This window comes from Ptychodera flava, chromosome 12 (assembly GCF_041260155.1).
Source record: "Ptychodera flava strain L36383 chromosome 12, AS_Pfla_20210202, whole genome shotgun sequence".
NCBI lineage: Eukaryota > Metazoa > Hemichordata > Enteropneusta > Ptychoderidae > Ptychodera > Ptychodera flava.
In genome coordinates this window covers 26570587-26593236 of record NC_091939.1, presented here as the reverse complement: position 1 = coordinate 26593236, position 22650 = coordinate 26570587, and the positions used below count along the sequence as shown (strand labels likewise).

The following is a 22650-nucleotide window of genomic DNA, read 5'->3' as shown; positions in this document are numbered from 1 at the left end:
AAGTAAATAATCCGGAAACGGAAAACCAACTCATGTGTACGAAACTGACGGCAGCGCGGCGTCGACTGCTGCGATGCATCGTTGTGCTTTGTATTTCAGAACAAACTCAGTCTCGTGTTTGAAGGGGGAAGGAAGGTTTACGTGATATTACCGATTGGCAGAACGCATCGCCAGTACCATGGAGTTAGAAGAGTTGGAAATCAGGGAGCATGAACAACCGACCAAGTTCAGCGTAGCATTGATGGTAAAACACAATTTCTTCAAATGTAACAGGCGCCGTCAAGACCCATTCCACGTTTGAGAATGGCATTGAAATATGTATTTTGTATGTCGATTGGAGTAGCACACAGATTAGATCAAGGAAAGCTACCGTCATGTTCGGTCTGTTCTAGTGACATAGATTTCAATACAATCCTGCCACTTCTTGGATTGTCTTCTGACCGCGGGCTACATTTGCACTTGCAGGCAGGTGGTATAGCTGGTACAGCCGTTGATGTCGCCCTCTTTCCTATCGACACGGTCAAAACGCGCCTCCAGAGTGAAGTTGGGTTCTGGAAGGCTGGTGGTTTTCGCGGCATTTACAGTGGCCTTGCATCAGCAGCCATTGGATCCGCTCCTAATGGTAATTGCATTCAATTGCATCATGCCTAGCTCTGCGTGGCAGGGCTGTGTGTTACCACAGTCGCTCGAGAGCTATTCAGCTCTGGGACTATTCGCCCCATAGACGAGTATACAGAAGCGAGAAATACCCCAAGTCAGGAAATGAAATGGCTATTTCGTATAGGGATTGTGCCACCATGTCATCTTCGACGTTCGATTTTACCGTGAAAAGTAGCAAGTTCATCTATCATGTAACCGTCGACCGTTCCCTATCATTCTCAAAATTCATACCTGGTACTTGATTTGCTTCACAAACGCTCGTTTCGTGTGACTTTCGGCCGAATTCGACGGACACGTCGCTAAAACATAAGCGTGAGCAACATTCCGGTCACCTTACAGTGTACGTTGGGCACCTCCACTTTACTGACGTTAGCGCCGCGCACCCATAAGGGGTGACTGGAAGGTTGTTCATGCCTTATGTTTTGGCGACGTGTCTTCTGAACTGGGCCGAAAATCACACAAAAATTCATACCTGATACTTCATCTGCTTACAAAATGCTCATTTCCTCTGATTTTCGGCCCAGTTCGAGAGACACCTGGCCAAAACATAAGTGTGAGCAACATTCCAGTCATCCCTCATGGGTAGGCGGCGCCAAAGTCAGTAAAGTGGAGGTACCCAAGAGGTGACCGGAATGTTGCTCACCCCAAGGTTTTGGCAAGGTGTCCGTCGAATTCGGCCGAAAATCACACGAAACAAGCGTTTTTGAATCAGATAAAGTATCAGGTATGAACTTTTAGAATGATAGGGAACGATCGACGGTTGCATGATAGATGAACTTGCTAATTTTCACAGTGAAATCGGACACGGAATGTTACATGGCGCGGTTTTTATAGCCATTCTGTTTCCTGACTTGGGGTATTTCTCGCTTCTGTATACTCATCTATGGGGCGAATAGTCCCAGAGCTGAATAGCTCTCGAGCGACTGTGGTGTTACCGGCGTTATACGGCCTCCCAGAGTCCCACCACAAATGGTGGGAGGCCGTATAACGCCGGTAACACATAGCCCTGCCATGCAGAGCTACATCATGCCGAGAATCCTATGAACAGTTCATCATGTGCATTACTGAGAAACCAGCATATTTCATAGCTGTTAGGGTGAAGCTCTTGGCCTTTGCCATCATATTTGCATACAGGAGGAAAAACATGGTCTTTTTTCACCACACAAATATGTATGAGAAATCTGTCGGCTACATCTTGCATTACTGCAGCTTGATTAAACTTCTGACCCAAAAAGTAGTGTTTTCTGTGACTGTGATTTTGCCTACAAAGTTTGTTTGAATTCTTTATATTTTTTGCAAAGATAATAGATATCCTCAATTAAATGCCTATGCTGAGTCTAGAAGCTGTACAAGTATTTAGTATTTTGGACTTCTGCATCTAATGAGGTTTTTGAGTGAGTCTGGCTACAAAATTTGAATTTAGTTAATGGAAGCCCTCACATTTATAAGAAAGTTATCTACAAATCCTTAATTTTGTTAACATTGGGCCAGACAACCATAGAAAAGAAATCACAATTAAAAACATTAAATATTATTGGGATCATGACACCTTTCAAAAGTAGATGCCATTGTACCATATGATAATGAACATAAAATTTTATGTATGACATTTTATCACACTTAACAGCAGGGAAAAGAATATGTCTTCTGTTTGACTGGGGCCAATTGCTGTAACGTTTAGTTACTTTGTTCTGTAATTTTGTTTTGTATGTCAGTTGCAAGTTCTTCTCCTATTCTCAAAAACATGTTGAAACACCAACAAATCAGGGACAACATCAAAAGATCGATGGTGGATAAAAATGTTAATTCTTTAAGTTTTGCACAAAATCCCCCATCCCCAATGAAACTTAATTGTTGAATGTCTATCAAATGTTCCATTATTTCCCTACTGTGATACTTCAAATCATACTCAAACACACTCAGGATGAGTGATATTGCAAAAGACAACATTATTCAAATGAAAAATACCTTTATTTCATTCAAAAACGTCCTGGTCTTGGCTGTAAATAATTACACCAAAATCAAAGTATCAAAGGGTCTCAATCAACTTTTGCTGCAAAAGGAACAAAAAATGCATAATAGAATTCTTAACCAAACCAAGCTAGAATATTGAGGATATCATTATATTGTTTCTGTCTGAAAGAAAACTTTTTTAGGTTAAAACCCCCCACCCCAAAACTTAAAGAATCAATATTTTTATCTGACATCAATCTTTTGACGCTGTCCCCTAGCTTGCCCTCACAGCATCCATATTAACGCAGAATGCACTGTTACTACATGTATTTACATTTGAATTCTAGTCTGGACCAATATTCACTAGTCAACAATAAGAATACAGTTTATACATCTACAGCCAGAGTTGTCAAGCTGAATAAGTTGCGTATTGCAACATGCTTTGGGGAGGTGAACAAGAAATGATGGTTGACAACAAAAACAAAAACAGTGAAAAAAATCATCAAAAGTTTCAGCTATTGACCCCTTTTCTTTGATTTGATATAATTACATCAATGAAAGTACAAATGATATGAGCTTGGTTTCATAGTTTTTAAAGTCCAGCATTTGGTCCAATGGAACCTCTATCTCAGTTAGAATTTTGGACAGAGAGAGTATTCCCATTGGAATATGCCTCATTTTCCCCCACTCTTTCGTATTCTGTCAAATCACCACTTTATGAATACTGACCTCAAAATTTTATCCCTCAGCTGCAATATTCTTCTGCACATATGAAGTACTAAAACAAGGTATAGGAAGCAATGTACCATCTGCATATCATCCCATGGTACACATGATAGCAGCTTCTGCTGGCGAAGTGGTAAGAGCATTTTTCCCCATTTTATTGTACTTTATTGTATTGAGTTTGAATTTAAATTTAAAAAAGTTTAATGTTGACCTTGTCGAAGTTGTGCCTGTGCTTGTGGAAATGGACAGACTTCTCAGTGTTTGTGGTTGACGATACTGACATTCTGGCCCATATCGCCTGCGTTGAATTCAGCTGATAGCCATGCTGTATTGCCAGCAGACTCCAGCAATTGTAACTCTTCTATACAGTCTCAGTTGATATGATGTAAATATTCATGACAGAGGCATTATAATGTGAAAAAATTGAGTGTGTTCTGGCGAATGGCATGCACAACAAATACAAGACTGTTTCCAGTTGTGTCTCCTATATGTTCAACGTACACACATGTATACAAGTTTGCATGTTGTGTTTTTCTCACAAAAATTTCAACGAGAGGTTAATTCTGTCTCTGTTCCTATTGTACATTAAGGCTGCATGTGTGGTACGTGTGCCAGTTGAAGTGGTGAAGCAAAGAGCCCAGGCCAACAGAGAACTCTCGAGTCTGCAAGTCTTACGAATGACAGTGGGACAAGAGGTAGGTACAATGCAAGACCAGATATGAACTGAAAATGCTCAGGTGTTTCATTATATATTGCAGTTATGTGTTCATTTTAACCTTTGCCACATGTTTGCAACTTCATTGAAAGTATTATGATCAACATAATGAACAATAATCACCGCCGATTAGGTCATGAAGTATACAAATATGTAATTAGCTGAAATAAAGATATTAAAGTTCTTTTACTGCTGTCATTGTATCACCACTTTATATAGCAAGTGTAATTACCGTTGGCCAAGTCCTTCAAGCCATATATGCCGAGCTGTGAAAGCTCATTAGACATGCATTAGACATTCAAATTATAAATTAACTGACATGAAAATGTGAAATGACTTTGATATTGTTTTAATCTGGTATAATCATCAATGTACATAGCATATTTTGCAAACTTTGATCAAGTAAATCCCAGTATATATCCCTAATAAGCAAAGTTCATTAAATATGTAAATTAGAAATTGGCTTATGTAAAAATGCTTAATGATTTTCAATGTTGTATCATGGTATCTGCAATATATGTAGCAAGTTTTGTCAACTTTGGTTAAGTTGATTCAGATATATATCTCTAATTAGAAAAGTTCATTAAACATGCAAGTTAGGAATTGGCTGAAGAGAAAATGGTTAATGACTTTCAATAATATTGTATTATAGTATCTTTAATGTACATAGCAAGTTTCATCAATTTTGATCAAGTCAATTCAGATAAATATCCCTAATTATGAAAATCCATTTAATATGCAAATTAGGAATTGGCTGAAGTAAAAATGTCTTTTGATTTTCAATAATGTTATATCACAGTATCTTTGATGTATATAGCAAGTTTCAACAACTACAATCAAGTTAATTCAGATATATATCCCTAATTTGGAAAGTTTATAAAATATGCAAATTCGGATTTTGCTGTCGAAGTAAGAATGTTCAATGACTTTCAATAATGTTAAATCATAGTATCTTTAATATACATACCAAGTTTGGTCGATTTTGATCGAGTCAAATCAGACATATATCCCTAATTAGGAAAGCTCATTAAATATGCAAATTAGCAACTATCTTTCATGTCACCCCTTAATGGTTCCCACTGCTGATATATCTTGGTGTGATCAACATTTGTAGCAAATCTCATCAAATTGTGTGTAGTCCTTTTTAATGTATATCCGTTTTTTCTCAAATCATTAATTATGCAAATGAGCAAAAAGTATGCAAGCCACACCCACCAAAAACTAATCAGTTCTTGCCATGGGCTAACTAAATCTATGTACCACATTTAATTCTCATCTGATGAGCCGTTTTTGAGATATCGGACCAACAGACAGACAGACAGACAGACAGACAGACAGACAGACATCGCTGCGACATATGCTCATGTGTGTAAACACGTGTATGCTCATGTGTGTAAACACTTGAGCAAGAAAAACAGGCATTAGTCTTCCATGTTGCTGATAGTTTTCCTGTGTCCATAAGACTCTGTGACATTTTTCATCCATCACAGCGTCTGTATGGACACAGAAAAATTATCAGCAGTGTGGAAGACTGAAAAAAGTGAAAACATTGTCATGGCATTTCAGAATTCTTATTCTCATTTGTGATTGTCGTTGAACATCAGCAATCAAATACTGGAGTCAATGTATTCATGCTCCAAACTGAATATTGCCCATGTCATTAAATTCATCATAGTGAGTCCATCCAAAACTCAAACGGTAGGTGGGTAATTGGTCAAAAAATGTGCAAAAGAGAAATCCCTTATTTAAAGACATGCGAAAAAACACAAAAAATCAGTTTTCCTTTATTTTATATACTTATTATACAACAGGCTGATCCTATAATTATATACTTCTAGAGGATACTATGCAAAAAGAGAGTATCAACTGAACTTTGCAAAGTAGCTAAAAATTGCCATGTCAATCTGTTTCCATTTGCAATTTTGCCACTAGGGAGAAAAATTTCAATGAATATAGCCCTAGAATCCAGCTCAGGAGATCTCCTTGGAATATTAATTCTGTTTGAGAAACTTTTGCGTAAAAGTTTCATGAAAAAAGACAAAACAAAACTTGTGCTATGCACCGTGCTATGTGGTATATATTAAGATATTGAGCCACTGAAATGATCAGATGGTGGTGTAAAAACTATGATGTACACTGATCAAATTTTATAGAATGGTATATTGAAAAAGTCTTGGGTGATGCTGCTGCTATTACTGACTTTCAAGTTATTGAGTGAAATCCCTCCATATTCAACAAAATCTGACCTGCCTGCTATAACGCAAACATTGAGACTGCCATTACTATTCATGAGGGCATGTATATCTGTCTTGGCCCATGCGTATATTGGTCAGTCTCCAGCTCATCTCTAGCTATTTTACCGTAGCCTAGTGTATAGTGGAATAAAGTAACCTCTTTAGATTACAGTCAGTGTGCGAAATTAACGTCGGTCCGACGGTCCGAGACCGACAGATTTCTCGTCGGGCCGAAAGTTTTTAGCAACATGTCGGTCCTTATGACCGACTGAAATTTGGAATAAATGATGAAAATTTCTCCGTCAAAACCTGTAATAGATGCAGATTATGACTGACTCTGAATCATGTGATTCAGACTTGAATGCCATGCACCTATCAATGTTTTCAACCGTGGAAGTGTGGGGCAACAGGGGATATTGATCGCACTTCGAGTCCTGGTTGTTGGGAATTCGATCTCTATGGTACGCCAGACGGGGAGGTGGGTGGGGTTTGACAATATCGCAACATAGTAATTTTTGTCTTGCGACTTTTTGCATTTACGAAGAGTCTAATCCCTCCGATCGACGCGCATATCACGGTGCAGCTGATTACATTCAGATCAGTATGAATTATGTCCGTGCATGCAGATTCTAGCAATGGAATGAATTGATTTTGGTGCAACAATGCGATACAATATTATAATAATACTCGTCTAGTGAGTGTAACCCTGGTAATGTTAGCATATCTGTGTCATATGACAACAACACCCAGTATCACTTCACTAGTTCTACAATTTAAGTGTTCGGAATTTACATGTACACAAATGTACATAATACAGCCCTTCGTTTTATCAAACTGACTCCGTTTTCTTTGCTTTGATTTTCCATTGAAGCGTTCAAAACATAAACGGTTCATAGAAGAGTTTAAGACAAAAACCTATTAAGAGAACAGTGCTGTTGACTAATCATATTTGGTTTTGAACATGGAGGTATTTTTTTTACCTCTATGGTTTTGAACTACGCCCGAAACAAGGACTAGATGTTTCACGACAGCCCAATTGTGCTACTTGCAGTCGACAATCAAGTTCACGTTTCGCTGCGTTTGTTTGTGGACCGCTAGAACATCTTGCTTGCTCGTTGGTCTTTATCCAAAGTTCACTCAGTTACCACGATATATCGACGCGATAATAAGTATACACTTTATAAAACAGAGCGGCCTTATCATAACAGTTTTGTCGAGTTGCACGATCCGTCGTGTATACTCTCTGAGGCGGAGAGTAGGGCTTCAAATTGTTTCGATGTATACCGGTACCGTTTTATAATTACGACAGGCATGCAAAACTGACCGTCATCCTGGGCTGTAGGCCTTAATGTCGCAAAAAATACGTCTTTTAAGATTTTACGGTGTCGATGGTTTTCAGCAGTATCGAATGTCTCTCAAACTTTTCTGAGTCATTTTAATAACTTTAAGCTTTCAAAGGGCGATGAGACCCAGCAATCGCTCAGGCAAAACTTTTCGATCAGAAAATATGATTCATTTCTGTGAGTGGCGTTTGCCATTCATGTTGTCTGCAATTTCTATAATCGAGAAAAAAGTTACGATTATTGTCCTTTTAATTAAAAGTATAACTTCATCTGAATGCACAACAGGCCACATTTAAGCATATTTATTTTTTGAAAAATGTTGAAAGTAATCCATACGTCATATCAAAATACATACCAAGTTTTTCCTCCCTTCTGTTTAAAAAAGACGTAGTAATCAATGTTTGCATAAAAAAATTATTCATACACTTATGACTGTTTTTAAGGTACTCTTCTACCACTCGCGTTGGCTAATTTAAAAAGTAATTTTCAGCTCGCCAACCATTTTCAAATCACAATATCACATGCCCTGGTGTAGTGTACATTTGTACACAGCAATGTAGAGAACACCATTCCCCACAGAAAGTCATGAGAGACAAATTTTCTCGCTTTCATCAGCCACATGTAGCCAGTGCATGAGCCAGTATTCCCCTGCCCCTGGGTGTTTGACATCATTTTATAGTCGGAGAGTGGGGGATTCGACATGGCTAGAAAAAATGTCAAATTCTCCTGTTAGTCCCATAGTCCCCTCCCCCCGTGGTGGAAAACATTGATAAATGTGTGCGCATGACAATGAGGAAGATGAGGGCTGTGATCTTTTTTCAGATTCCAGATCATGTAATGAATGATTCATGATCATTCACCTACACTATTCTGCATCTATGTGAACAATAGTCCTTTTGAGTGAATACTTACTGACTCTATTGATAAAAGAACATGGAAAATTAAATATTACAACATTCAAAAGCATAGTCTTGGTGGAGAAGTTGACTTTAATGGTCGTTAACAAACGCATTTATTGAGGACCAGCAGTTTTCTGTAAGGACCTGAAGCTTTGGCTTGGTGCAGGTCCGTATGACCTGAAGCTATTTTCTCTTAATTTCGCACACTGATTACAGTACTGGCTGCCTCAAGTCTTCCTTATATCCTTCAACATCAGAATACCAGTGTTGCTGGCCCCGACACGCTACCAAGTGACCGATAATACCGTCATAACCCCGGTTACATCACATCACATCACATCGAAGCTATCTTGCAGCAACATGTTCAAGTTATTGAACATGTTGCTGCAAGATGGATTCGATTTGAGTGAAATCCCTCCATATTCAAAAAATCTGATCTGCCTTCTAAAATACAAACATAACGACATAGCACTGTTACCTACCTGAAGGTTGATCTGATGAAATCAGAACATTTTCCGATTTCACGAGAAAATGTTTAAAAGCTGATGAAATTGTCAGGTTAAGGTTCCAAGACAAGTAATTGACCTTTTTTAAGCTAAGGCTGCGTTCTCAAAAAATGGGGGGGGGGGGGGGGGGGGGGGGGGGGGGGGGGGGCTGGAGGAATTCAGGGGGGATTCAAAATTTTGGGTGTTGTAGGGGCGGGGGAATTGAAATTTTGCTCTGCCTTTGGGGGGACTTGAAAATTTTTTGGTTCCCTTTCATTTTTACATTTTCCAAATTTTTGTAGGTAATTCAATGAAAATGAATACCATTTTCATGTCATCCAATTGTTGTAATGTTAACAAAATCTAGAGCCATTTGTCACATTTCATGACTTTTATCTCGAAAAAATCTAAACATGTGATTTGTCATATGTAATATATTAACAACAATTTCTTGCTGTCTCCCTACAGCATAATCAAACACACAACATTAGTTTGTCGACAAAGCCTGTATATATAAATATGTATTAGGTGATATTTTAATCAGTGACAGTCAGTTTTCAGTGATACAAATGCATGGTACACATACACAGGCTGTGATAGCAAGTTGAATACTGGACAGTTCAACATGCTGCGGGGAGTAGAACAAGAACGTAGTTGTATAAACTGAACAAAATATTGTCAAAATTGTCAAAGTTAATACAGCTACTGCCTATGGGCAGTGTCACTATCAGATACTACCCTGCTACTGCAGTGTCACTGTCACTGCATACCTGAGCAGTGATAGAGATAGCTCTGACTCTGATGTACATGGTAGTTGAAGAAGAGTTAGTGTCAAATGATGCTCATGACAGTGAAACATACTTGTACACAAGATTAGGCCAGAGAGCAACACATGGAAGACCAGGAGACTTTCTGGCATATGAGAATAATATTAAAGAAAAAAGATAGGGTCACTTTGTTCAATTTTCTAAATTTTCATATTCACGTCATAAAATAATACAAAAGTAAAACTTTGAACATTAAAGACTAAATGAAAATATATGTGACTAGATGGAATTGTTTATTTTTTAACCAAATCCACTATTACTACACCCAAAATTTCAGAGATTAAAACATTTATTCGATGGAATATTTTACGTCTAATATTGTCAATTTTGAGTAGCATCTAATTCATATATGTCTTGCACTTTTGAAACAAAATTTTGGTAGGTCACTGTACTCAGTTTTTTACAATATGGCAATTAGCCAGAATTCACAATTTGCATACTCTCTCATGATCATCATTTTGTGTGCTCTTCGGCAGGAGCAATTGACCTGGCCAGATTTAGATTAACTCAAGTTGGCTTAGACTGATACTGTAAATCCAAAAAGTTCACTGATGCATTTAAAAATGAATCAATTTAAAAACTTGCCTTAGAAATATGACTTTACAAAGTACTAATAACAGGTAATGTTGAACATCTGTGAGCGGAATGGAGCAATACATGTATATTTTGTCTGCGTCCACATCCCTTACAAATATGCTCGCTTGTGATAGTTGGGGGGGGGGGAACTTGAAAATTTTGATCATATAGAGGGGGGGGGGGGGTATTTGAAAATTTTTTAGGGTATTGAGGGGGGATCTGAAAAAAAATAAGATTTCAATCGCGATTCCTCCAGCCCCCCCCCTAATCGTTATTTGTGAACGCAGCCTAACAATTCTTTAGTAGTTAATAAGCTCAGAACCCCCGTAAATTATATATTTTCGGAAAGCCTAGATATAGGGAAACATTTTGGTTACCATAGTGTCACCATTGTTTACATAACTATCATGTGACAGGTAATTTGCATAACCTTTCAAAAATCGGTTTTCCCTATGATTTGTTTCAATGCTCAAAATATGTGGCTGAAATTTTTGTTAGTGCAAGCTGTCCTAAGAATCTTCCAAACTTTGTCTTAGATGTTTTTTAAACCTTCTAAAACAAACTTTATGCCACAAAAAACGTCCAGAGCGGTGAATTTAACCCTAGTTGATTTCTTTAAAATTGTGCTCCAAAAGAAACTAAGCAAGATATAAAAAATATGAGACATACTTTGGAAGAGCCTTGTGACAGCTTGCATCAAGTTTGAGTAAGATATTTTGAAGTATGAGACAAAACAGGGTGAAAAACCGATTTTTGAAAGGTTATGTAAATTACCTTTCATGTGATAGTTCTGTATAAATGGTGACACTGTGGTTACCGAAATGTTCCCCTATATCTAGGCTTTCAGAAAATGTATAATTTACGGGGTTTCAGAGATTTGTTAGATTAAAAAAGTCAATTACTTGTCTTACACCCTTAATTGTTTGCACAAGGACTGCCATGTCTGGTATACAATGCAAGATTAATGGTGCCTGCCATATGGTAGTCCAATCACTGTGCCCCATTGAAAATGCTCAAACATTGTTTATTGGCAGACTTTGCAGAAATTGATGTATTTATTTAGGAAAGTGTGGTTAAAGCTGAGCTGAATCTGATATGCTGTGTTCTGTGAACATGCAATAACATGGGTCAGTGGGTCAATCGTCCTGTTAAGCACCACTGCCTACTATAGTGTGATGAGGTGCTGCTTGAAGTAAAGTACAGCAATAAAAAATAATAAAAAACTCAAAGAAACTCAAAACAGATAAAGATAACAGTAATGCTTATACAATTGTCCTGTCAATCACCACTGCTTGGGATCGTGTGATGTTGTGCGGCTTGAAGTGTTAAAATAAGTACAGCCAACTAAAAAAAATTTATAAAACCTCAAAACTGATAATGCTTATACCCGGTACATTTAATCATAGAAGTTTTCTAGAATACCATATGTACTAGAAATGTACACAATGAATAAAGTAAAAATGTCATTGTCTGCCAAAAGAGGATTGATACATACATTATCTTATCATGGGCACACTTTAGAGATGTTTGCACAGCCTCTTTTGATGCCAGATATTAAACCTTGTGTAAAAAAGTGGCACTTGAAACAACCCCTGCCAAGACTATGTTTGGCTGACAAACTAATTTGACTAAACTGTGCAGTTTTCTGTAGTGATTTTGTCGGTACTAGTAGAGGAATTACAGAGGGGAGGTTGAGTGCAAGGCTGGACACTGATAAAAAATGGCTTCTTATGTCAAGTGTGTCTTTACAGTGAAAGTTTCACCATCCAGGCTTATCATTTTGCCTGTGACATACAAGATCAATGGTGACTGGAATTGCGTACCCTTTTCTTTTTGCTTTCTTGATACTCAAGAAAATTTTGCTCTTTACTGTGTAGACAGCTTCAACATTTCAAAATATCCTTGAAATTGCTGTTTTATAATTGCCACAATCATTATTGACAACTTCCAGCTTGTCTGAGACCAGCAGCCATCATAGAAACACCCTTCACAACAGGGCTAACATACAGTGTATACTGTTTTTGGTTTTTAGCTACTATAGACTATAGTCTATAGAAGCTATTTGGATGGGTATCCATCCAGCGTCTGTTGTCAGTCTGCATGTATGTATGTATGTATGTATGTATGTATGTATGTATGTATGTATGTATGTCCGTTTGTGAGGATGTCCGTCCACTCAAATATCTTGAGAACCATAGTACTTACAGATTTGATATTTGCTGTGTACATGTAGATGCAAAATATGATTACGAGAAACTGCCTTTTTTATTTTTTGATATTGTCGAAAATATGCAAAGTAGTGCAAAAAAAGGCATTTTTATCTTCATAATGGCTGGTCAGACAGCTTTGATATTTGGTATACAGGTCCCTAGGGATGACCCAACTAAGATTTGTTCAAATTGTGATGAAATATGCAAATTTGTATTTTTAAGGAATTTTTTCTCATTTTGGTCAAAAATTTATTTCATCAAAACTGCTTGTCTGACAGCTTTGATATTTGGTGTACAGGTTCATAGGAATGATCAAAATATGATATATTCAAATTATGATAAAATCTACAATTTTGTATTTTGGGGCAGTTTTTGCCATTTATGGTCAAAAAATTTGTTTCTCATAGACTACTTATCTGATATCTTTGATATTTGGTATACAGGTTCCTAGGGGTTATCTAAGTGTGATATATTGAAATTTGATGAAATCTTCAATTTTTATCACAACTGGAAGTTGTGATATAGAGGTGGTTTCAACCGGTGTTTGATGTCGTCCATTTCCGTTAACGACAAAAAGTAAAAAACTGCAGAAACAGACTGCGTTGATATTTGATACCGATACATAGACTGGTTCCAAGGTTCCGATTCCGAAAAATGGAGCCAAACGGAGCGCCGGTTAGATAGTTTTGGGAAAATTTCTAACCCCCTTTTTATCTAATCGATTTTAGGGGTCTTTCATATATGTAGTTTTGGAATGTACACCAATCCTGCATTGTGGACTGTTTTATGAGTTGTTGAACAGAAATGAGGTTTTGATGAATGTTAGAAATATGCAGGATGGCTGATTCGAAGTATAAGAGATTTCTATGGTCTTTTGGATATCAAAAGCATTAAAAAAAACATATTTCATAGTTTAGATTCTCACTTTTGAGATGACCCTAGGCATTTGTTAAGTAAACATCCTTGAGTCAATATACAGACTTTGTTATTCCAGAGATTAAGTATCCACAACCTCACATGTTACAGTCTTGCACTACAATGGTATGGCCCAAACCCATTGTTATCAATGGAGAGTGTGGACCTGTCTACAGGAAATTGGGGTGAACAGGTTAGACAATGACATTACAAGTTGTACCTTAGTTATCAAGGTAGCACCAGCATAGAGTCCTGAGCATCTGTCCATGTGTTCTCACAGCAAATTACAGGGAAAAAAATTATTTGAGAAGTTTCTCTCCTTTAAATAGAAGTATATTACAATTTAAACCTGCATTGGATAGATTGCTCTCAAATGATCTGAAACACAGTTATTGCCCTTAACAACAAATCTATAGCAAGATTTATGTAAAGTTCATGAACTTACACAAGTATTAGACAAAAGATGACCATGACTTTGCTACTTTTCAACATTTTTTTCAATCAGATTTCCCCAGCTTAGTGTATAATTTTGTAATCTTAATTACTGTCAACTTAGCTTTACTACCTTATTCATACCTCATTATTCTTACACTACTGTTACACCTTATAACCACAAAATTTCAAGAGATGCATATATGATTGTCACTTAACAAACAATTACAAATATGTCTTCTGCTTTTTCTCCATATACATATACATGTCTCTTTTCTCATAAAAATGAGCTTAAAATCGCAATGTGAAAAATAGTCTTTCAGCTATATGTTGCTCATTGACTTCGTGGTCTGTCTAATTCACAGTGAGTGGGGTTGTTGATAAATGCCGATAATACTAGGCGGTCATTATGTCCAAGCGCCATTGACGGTATTTTTTAACATAATGACCATAGGTCATTATCACATCTGGAAGTTGTGATATAGGGTTAGCTTCAACCGGTGGTGGACAGTGTCCATTTTCCGTAAACGACAAAAAGTCAAAAACCGCTGAACAGACTGCATTGATATTTGGTAGAGATATTCAGACTAAGATTCCGAAAAATGGAGCCAAACGGAGCAGCGGTTAGATAGTTTTGGGAAATTTCTAACCCCCTTTTAACTAATTGATTTTAGGGGTCTTTCATATATGTAGTTTTGGAATGTACACCAATCCTGCATTGTGGACTATTTAATGAGTTGTGGAACAGAAATGAGGTTTTGATGAATGTTACAAATATGCAGGATGGCTGATTCAAAGTATCAGAGATTTTCATGCGCTTTTGGTAATAAAATTGATAAAAAACAACATATTTAATGTTGTAGATTTCTCACATTTGTTATGACCCTAACATTACAGACTTGATGACATAACTAGCTGCTGGACCTGTTTACTGGTGCATTGATTTAAAGACAAAGATCGTTTTATTTTGTAATAAGGACGTGTGATTTCGTAAAACATAGTCTATTAGCCTGGAAATGTGATTTTTGCGAATATTGCTTACCCCACTGACAAACAGTGTGGGTTGAAAATGGCTGGAATTCGCTACTTCGGGACTTTGTTCTGTGTGCATTTACTGACAAACTCCAAACCCGCAGCACCTACCCATTCAGTATTCATGTACAGGTGTACCCAGAGATAGAGTAGTTTCACAATGTGCCCAGTTGTGATCAAGTGCCATTGGCGCTATTTTTGTATTTTTGGGTCAATTTTGCCATTTTTGGTCAAAATCTTTGTTTCTCAAAAGTTACTCATCTGATAGCTTTGATATTTGGTATACAGATTACCAGGGTTTATCTCAATGTAATATATTGAAATTATGATGAAATGTTCAATTTTGTATTTTGCAGCTAATTTTGGCATTATGGTCAGGGTCTCCTGAAATGAGCTATCAATAATCCACCTTCATCATCAACACGTGTGTCACAAAGTTATTCTCAACATAACACAGCCGAGCTCTGTTGACTGTTAGGTCGCTTGTTTTTTTCAAGACCACTGGTCAGACAGCTTTTAATATTTGGTTTACAGGTCCCTAGGATGACTTTAGAGAGATAATTTCATACATTCAGGAAATACTTAATTTTGTATCCATGTCTATAGTAGCTTCAGGGACATTAGCCCTATGTTTACGTTAAATAGTACTTTTTGAATATGTGCTTAATCTGATATCAATATTCTGATCTGTGAATGTATCATTGGTATACAATGTATGTAAGGTTTTCAATGAGGAAATTATTTTTATGATGAATTCAACTCCTTTCCCTGCTTGGAAGTCACAGATAATTGCTGCAATTTCAAACAAACTCTCAGTAATCTCCAAATACTTGAAAAGTCTTACAGCAATCTAAACAGTGAAATATGACAATTTCTTTAGTATGTATTTCCAATGGCACAGGAAGATATCAAATGTCGTTATACAAGAGAGACATAATCACAGGGTTTTGCTGTGTTCATTTGATCTATTTCAGGGATTCAGAGGTCTCTACAGGGGCTACCTCACTACAGTCATGAGAGAGGTAAGAAAAGAACATGATTTAATGGTGGATTTTAATGCCCTTTGAGCTTATAGCACTCTGCCTCTTGAAGGCTTTCTATCAAAGTTCAAAGATCAGGGCTTATCAAAACAGGGACATCTATTTGATTGATAAAGGCACCAGAACATGGTCAGTTAATGTAGCCAAGACTCTGTGATTGTTCCATGGCGCAGTTAGGAAATGTTTCAAGAGAAAGAAGTGCCCTTGACACAAAATATCAATTTTTTGACTATGAAGATTATGTTAGGATCCAAACTTATAGGTAGCACATGCCCTGAAAGTTTAAAAGAAATAAACTTTTTCTAAAACTCTCCTCAAGGAAATTTTAACCCGTTCTATTTCAAAATCTAGAACCAAAATCAAGCGTCACCATGCAAATATTGGTACAAGAGAAACAAATTACCCAGCATTCATTACCTACATGTGATATCAAAATGGCTGCTATCCCTGTGATAACTCTATGGGCAAATGCTAAATTCTTGATTTTCAATACAATATAATGGTGAAAACTGTTATTCAGTACACACACGCCAAACATTACATACACGACAAAGTAAGGGGTCAAAGGTTACTTGTTTGTTTTTTTCATTCTTTGTAGATACCCTTTTCATTTATACAGATGCCTCTCTGGGAATTGGGGAAAGTGAGTATATGGTTGTTTTTATTATAGAAACTCAGAAACATTGAATATCATGGTAACTTAATTAGCTACTATAGACTATAGTCTATAGAAGCTATTGGGATGGGTATCCGTCCGGCGTCTGTCGTCAGTCTGTATGTATGTATGTATGTATGTATGTATGTATGTACCGGTATGTATGTCCGTTTGTGAGGCGTCCGTCCACTCAAATATCTTGAGAACCGCAGCACTTACGGATTTGATATTTGTTGTGTAGATGAAAAATATGATTTGAGAAACTGATTTGTTTTTAATTTTTTGATATTGTTGAAAATAGGCAAATTAATGCCAAAAAATGTATTTTTGGTAAAAAATCTTCTTCTTCATAACCGCTGGTCAGACAGCTTTGTTATTTGGTATGCAGGTCCCTAGGGACAACCCAATTTAGATTTGTTCAAATCGTGATGAAATAAGCAAATCTGTATTTTTAAGGAATTTTTTTTGTCATTGTTGATCAAAATTTGACTTACATTGTATGTAATTTTTGTACTGTATAAACCCTATCAATTCACCCAGAAAAAAATAATTAATATGATTTTAAATAATTGAATTAATTAGGAAATCAACAAAGCCAAACTAATTTTAGTGTAGAATTATTAGAAAGTTGAACTTTTTTTGACAGTTCATAGTGAAATGCTTACCATCTTGGAGGATTAAAACATGTAAAGGCAACTTTCCTGAATCCCAACTTTGATATATTCTGAACCACCATTTATGTTATCTAAAAGAAATTGCTCATAATAGTTTGTCATGATAGGGTGGTCAAATAAATAGAGATAGAGAAAGTTCTAATTTCCATTTATGGTTGATTTGGTAAGGATAAAATAAGATTACTTTTAGGAAAAAAATAGAGTGGTCAATTAAAAGAGTGGTCAAAGTGATAGGGTTTTTATGGTAAAGCTTGGCTGTAAGATTCCTCATGTGCTATTTATAGCAATTATGCAATCTGTGTAAACAGTGCAATGAAAGCGTAACATGATTCCTTATAATGCTTGTGATGACCTTGAACTTCTTAAGTGTCAAACAGTTGTCTCTTCAGTGTGCTTTTTCTGAGTACCTACAGTCTCAACTTATTCAACAGAACTTACTTACAATGTTAATTTGAAAGTTAAAATGTTCTTTGTGAATAGGATGAAAATACTGATATTAAAAGATAAGCAGCTCAAGATTCTTTATAACCTGACAGATATGCTGTTTTTTTTATGACATAAATCTTGATTTAAGCAAGTCTTATTTACTTTAATTAGAATGTAATTAACTCTCGTTTATTTGCTATTATACGGTAGACTAATATAGTCTGATGAAATATGCAAATCTGTATTTTTACGGAATTTTTTCCATTTTTGGTCAGGCCATCCTGAAATGAGCTATCAATTACAAAGATATCCACCTTCTTCATCAATACATGTGTCACAAAAGGTTATTCTCTACATAACACAGCATAGCTCTGTCAACTGTTGAGTTGTTTGTTTTTTCAAAACTGCTGGTCAGACAGCTTTAATATTTGGTTAAGATGTCCCTACGATGACCTTAGTGAGATAATTTCATAGAGTCAGGAAATACTTAATTTTGTATCCATGTCTATAGTAGCTTCAGGGACTTTGGCCCTATGTTTTTTTTATGTGATATTTCAATTAGGAATGCCAGGACGCATAAGTTCATGCATGTGTCTTTAGATCAAACCAAAACAAGAAGGGATCAATAGTTGTTGTTCTGAACTTAGATATGGTTAAAAATTAATGAACACTTCAGAAAAAAAATCATGATGAATTGTTGTTAGCCTTTTCTGTTAAAAATCACATCCAGAACCATTCAAAGTAAAATAGTTGTTGTAGTCTAAATGTTGGGTTATTAATTGGATATGCTGAAATATTTATATTCTGTGATATTTTTGTTTTGTAAAATTACCCTGCATTGTATGCCAGGTTAAGGTATATTTGTTGAATTGTGCAGCACTGGTGAAGGTTTTTTTCAACATTGATTATTATGAAGATAATTTTGATATTGTGATTGCTTTTGTTGTAGCAGTACATCGTTGTACAATCTATTATAGGTTGGTTTTTTGGTCCTGAATACTCTCTCTTTTCTCTGATTTAGAAAGTATGGTCCAAACAGAAAAAGAGCGCAGTTGATCCCTGGGAAGCAGCCGTTTGTGGAGCTCTTGCTGGTGAGTGTGTGAATACTTGTTTTTTTGTACAACCAATATTTCACTTCACTACAGTATAGACCTTTAACCTTTAAACATTGCACACGCATACCTGGTACCCCCTGGCATCTGTCCAACCCAATTATTCAAAACGATAGGGCCTGAGGTAAGTGGATCTCAAATTGATGAGTCATGAAGAGGTGTACTGAACATCTAGCTGTACAGAATTACGTCATGGAAACTTTATCAATCCACTAAAAATCTGTTACTTCTCTCTGTTATGAGTTAACACTTCTAGAAAATGGTTCCACTCCAGAACAAAGACGATGCATGGTTTTTTTGGCAGACTTAATACACCCCAGAGATCACATGATGGCTGTACAAATAAACCCATGTGTACAAATTCTTGTGGAAATAGATGCATTGAAGCGTGTTTCTACATGTGGTTTTGTTTGTACCGTGGTCCATTGGAATTACAGGTTTAATCTATTGAAATATCATAGATAATAAAAGTAATGAATTTTTAATTATATGAAAAGTATTGTCAATATCAATTATCTATGTAGTATATGCTAATTAATTTAATTAATCTTTATACTATTTGTAGCTTATACTAATAAAAATAATTAATTTTGACAATAAGAGATGTCTTCAATAAATATCACTGTAACAGCTGTACATCAATTTCATTGCATCTGGCTGATATGCCGGTTTCATATTCTATATTTAACTAGGTTTAGGATATCATGTTCCTTTAATCATATTTGACATTTTCCAAACCACCGACAAAGTTACAATCAGGCACCGGTTTAATCAATTTTCATGTCTTCATAAGATTTTGTTTCTGTGTTTCAGGGGGATTTTCAGCAGCTGTTACCACTCCGCTAGATGTTGCCAAGACTAGGATAATGTTAGCAAAGGTGAGGACTTGACTCCCTGAATTGTGTCAATACAGCTGTCTCCGTCTTCATGATTAAAACTATTGACGGTTGAATACATTAATGTGGCAACTTTCGGTACTGAGTTTCATTTTAAGGGTTTATCAGCAGAACTGCAGATGACATTACATCCTGTGTGTGACTAAACAGTGTTTGGTCATTAACCGGTGTAACGAGGTAATAAACTTACAAGTTTATTGTAACATTTCATTCGGCAAATCACTCAAACTGTACACTAACTTGTTGGCAAGACTGCAGACAAATTTCATGACAATTTTTTGTGAATTTTGTGAATTTAAATTTATGTATAATTTTTAAATTTGTATTTTTATCCTGTCTGCTAGATTTGAATGTAGGGCAAAAGTTAAAAATATGAAGAAAGTTATAATTTTCACTTTGATATTCAAGCGAGTGTTCCCTATGTGGTAATTTAAATACATTGTAAATTCAGTGACTTTGAAATACGGTAGTTTTATACTTTGATGGGGAGGGGGAACTATTAAATTTGTGGAACCAGACATTTCTGTTCGGCCAACAGTCAAAATAAATTAAAAACATTAATTTCTTAATCAGTGTTGTTGGTGATCTTTCACTAAGTCATTAGTATAAGCACTGTACCAGCTATTACTATTTCTGCTGCTGGTGTAAATGTTGTGGGAATAAACACTGCTGTGTCATTTTTAGCTCATACTTGGTATGTATATAAATACCAAAAAGAGCTTATATGATGAGTTGGTGGCATCTGTATGTATGTATGTATGTATGTTGGTATGTATGTGCGGATGTATGTCCGTCACACACAAAGGCTCCCATACCGCCAAAGCTACCATCTCAGTATTTTCTGTACAGGTAGATGCAGGGGTTGAGATGTGACGTTGTTCAAATGAACATGTCAGTGTCAAAAATGTGCAAATGAGGTAAGAAAAAGGGAAATCCTGCAAATGTGCAGAGACTGAAACAGGCACTCCACTGACCTTTAGTCATTTCCTGTCATTGTTTATGAACAGTTACATACTAACAGACCTGCTCAAACCATAGACAGTAGAGGGGAAAGACTGTTTATGCTCAAACTAAGAGGGGCTAGCTGTTTCTGCTGTGCATGTTGCTAAAGTTGACCTCCAGTACCTAAAGATTCAGACCTTATTTACTTTTGTAATTCTTGTTTTTCTGGTTTAAATATTTCTTGTTGTTTTTCTGGTTGTACAGTGCAGAAATCATTGTCATAACATCAGCGTAGAATTTTCCTGCACTGAACAGATAGAAACAACATTTATTGTTGATCTTTGATACCCATACTGGTATGTACCAATTCTGATCAAATTTGAGCGACACCATATAATTGCGGTTTTTTTTTCTTTCACCAGGCTGGTTCAGAAACAGCCTCATCTGGACTAACACTCATCATTAGGAATGTTTGGAGGCAAGAAGGCCTAAAAGGGTAAATATATTTATAGCATTGTTGTAAAAGATGTGATTAAGACGTGACATAGGAGAGAGAGAGAGAGAGAGAGAGAGAGAGAGAGAGAGAGATTTTGTTTTGCAAATCAACTCAAAAATGAAGATTTTACTTATACACTTCCTTCTTTGGTAAAATGATGTCACTGCTTTTTATTTTCCTTTTGTCTGTAGACTCTTTGCCGGTGTCATACCAAGAACCATGTGGATCAGTATAGGAGGTTGCATTTTCTTTGGAATGTATGAGAAATCCAAGTCTATTTTAACATAACAAAGTACCAAATATTTATTCAGATGTTGCACAGTACTGAAGATTTCCCATAATTCATCAAGATTTGTACACATGGAAACTCCTCAGTGAAATCTACTGTGTCTCCCATGTGTAGACAAATTCACAGACTAGTTTTTTAAATTCTGAAATCGTACTTTTGAGGACACCAATTAGAAAATTATGCATGATTGAGATAGGAGATAGCATTTTGTAAAATTTTCCACAGATTGTGTCTTCAGCCATACAGAATAATGTAATAAAAGTAGGGAGACTAGTTGCACCTGTTTTATGAAACAAAAGGATATTGATTTTTCCAAACAGAAAGACAAAAGAAATTTACATGCTAAGTTTCGTCGGAGAATGACCCCTTCAGTTTGTCACAACTTGCTGCCTAAAAGTATGGCATTTGTAGTATCTGCAGAATGTGACTTTTACGGTTATTTAACGGTTTCTTTGAAATTTATACTGAAATATCTAATCGTACTTTCAATAGATATAATTAATCAAGTGTCTAGAGGTTTTATATTATTGCTTTCAGGCATTACTGAAAAAGTTATAAAAAATTTAATATCGTGTGTACAAATCAAACTGAATTGTGGGTAATTTATTATACTATGTGTTGGGACAGTTTGGTCTGCAATCATGTGTCCTCGGGTAGAATTGACTAGCAGTTTTAATACTGTATATGGAATATAATGGCAATTGCACATAACATTAGATTTTTAAAACTAAAGTTGTGTCAGTGTTTTTGCAGATAGTCCATTTCAATGTCCATATGAATATTGTGAGATGACATTGAAACTCCAGGGGGCGCCAAGGGTGGCACAAGCCCTTGAAGTGTTGAATTGGCATGTATTCTTCAGTAACATTAGCCAATGACTTTTCAAAGAAATGTATGTGTGAAATCCCAAGGTATGTGGATACTGTGCTGTGACAACATAAAGACAGGCACAGACTTTTAGTCCACTTTCAGAGAGATATTAGGATGAAAGCTGGCCCTGTTTACCACACCGTTGGTATCATTGCGAGAGGATGGCTTGGTGCTCTCTCTCTGAATGCAAAGTGTGCATTGTGCAATGAAAAATTAAAAACTATTTCAGTATTTTAACTTCAA

The 22650-nt window shown here is 36.2% G+C and overlaps 1 protein-coding gene across 1 annotated transcript in view; it reads left to right on the top strand.

Annotated features, from left to right (window-relative positions):
- Nucleotides 1-22650, top strand: part of LOC139145531 (mitochondrial S-adenosylmethionine carrier protein-like) — a 23126-nt gene extending 476 nt beyond the window's left edge. The window contains exons 2-11 of the mRNA XM_070716759.1: nt 100-244; nt 466-622; nt 3363-3472; nt 3930-4034; nt 15982-16029; nt 16646-16690; nt 18824-18893; nt 19728-19792; nt 21175-21248; nt 21440-22650. Coding sequence (XP_070572860.1) covers nt 179-244; nt 466-622; nt 3363-3472; nt 3930-4034; nt 15982-16029; nt 16646-16690; nt 18824-18893; nt 19728-19792; nt 21175-21248; nt 21440-21536 — 837 coding nt within the window. The 5' untranslated portion in view covers nt 100-178 and the 3' untranslated portion in view covers nt 21537-22650. The remainder of the gene's footprint in view (nt 1-99; nt 245-465; nt 623-3362; nt 3473-3929; nt 4035-15981; nt 16030-16645; nt 16691-18823; nt 18894-19727; nt 19793-21174; nt 21249-21439) is intronic.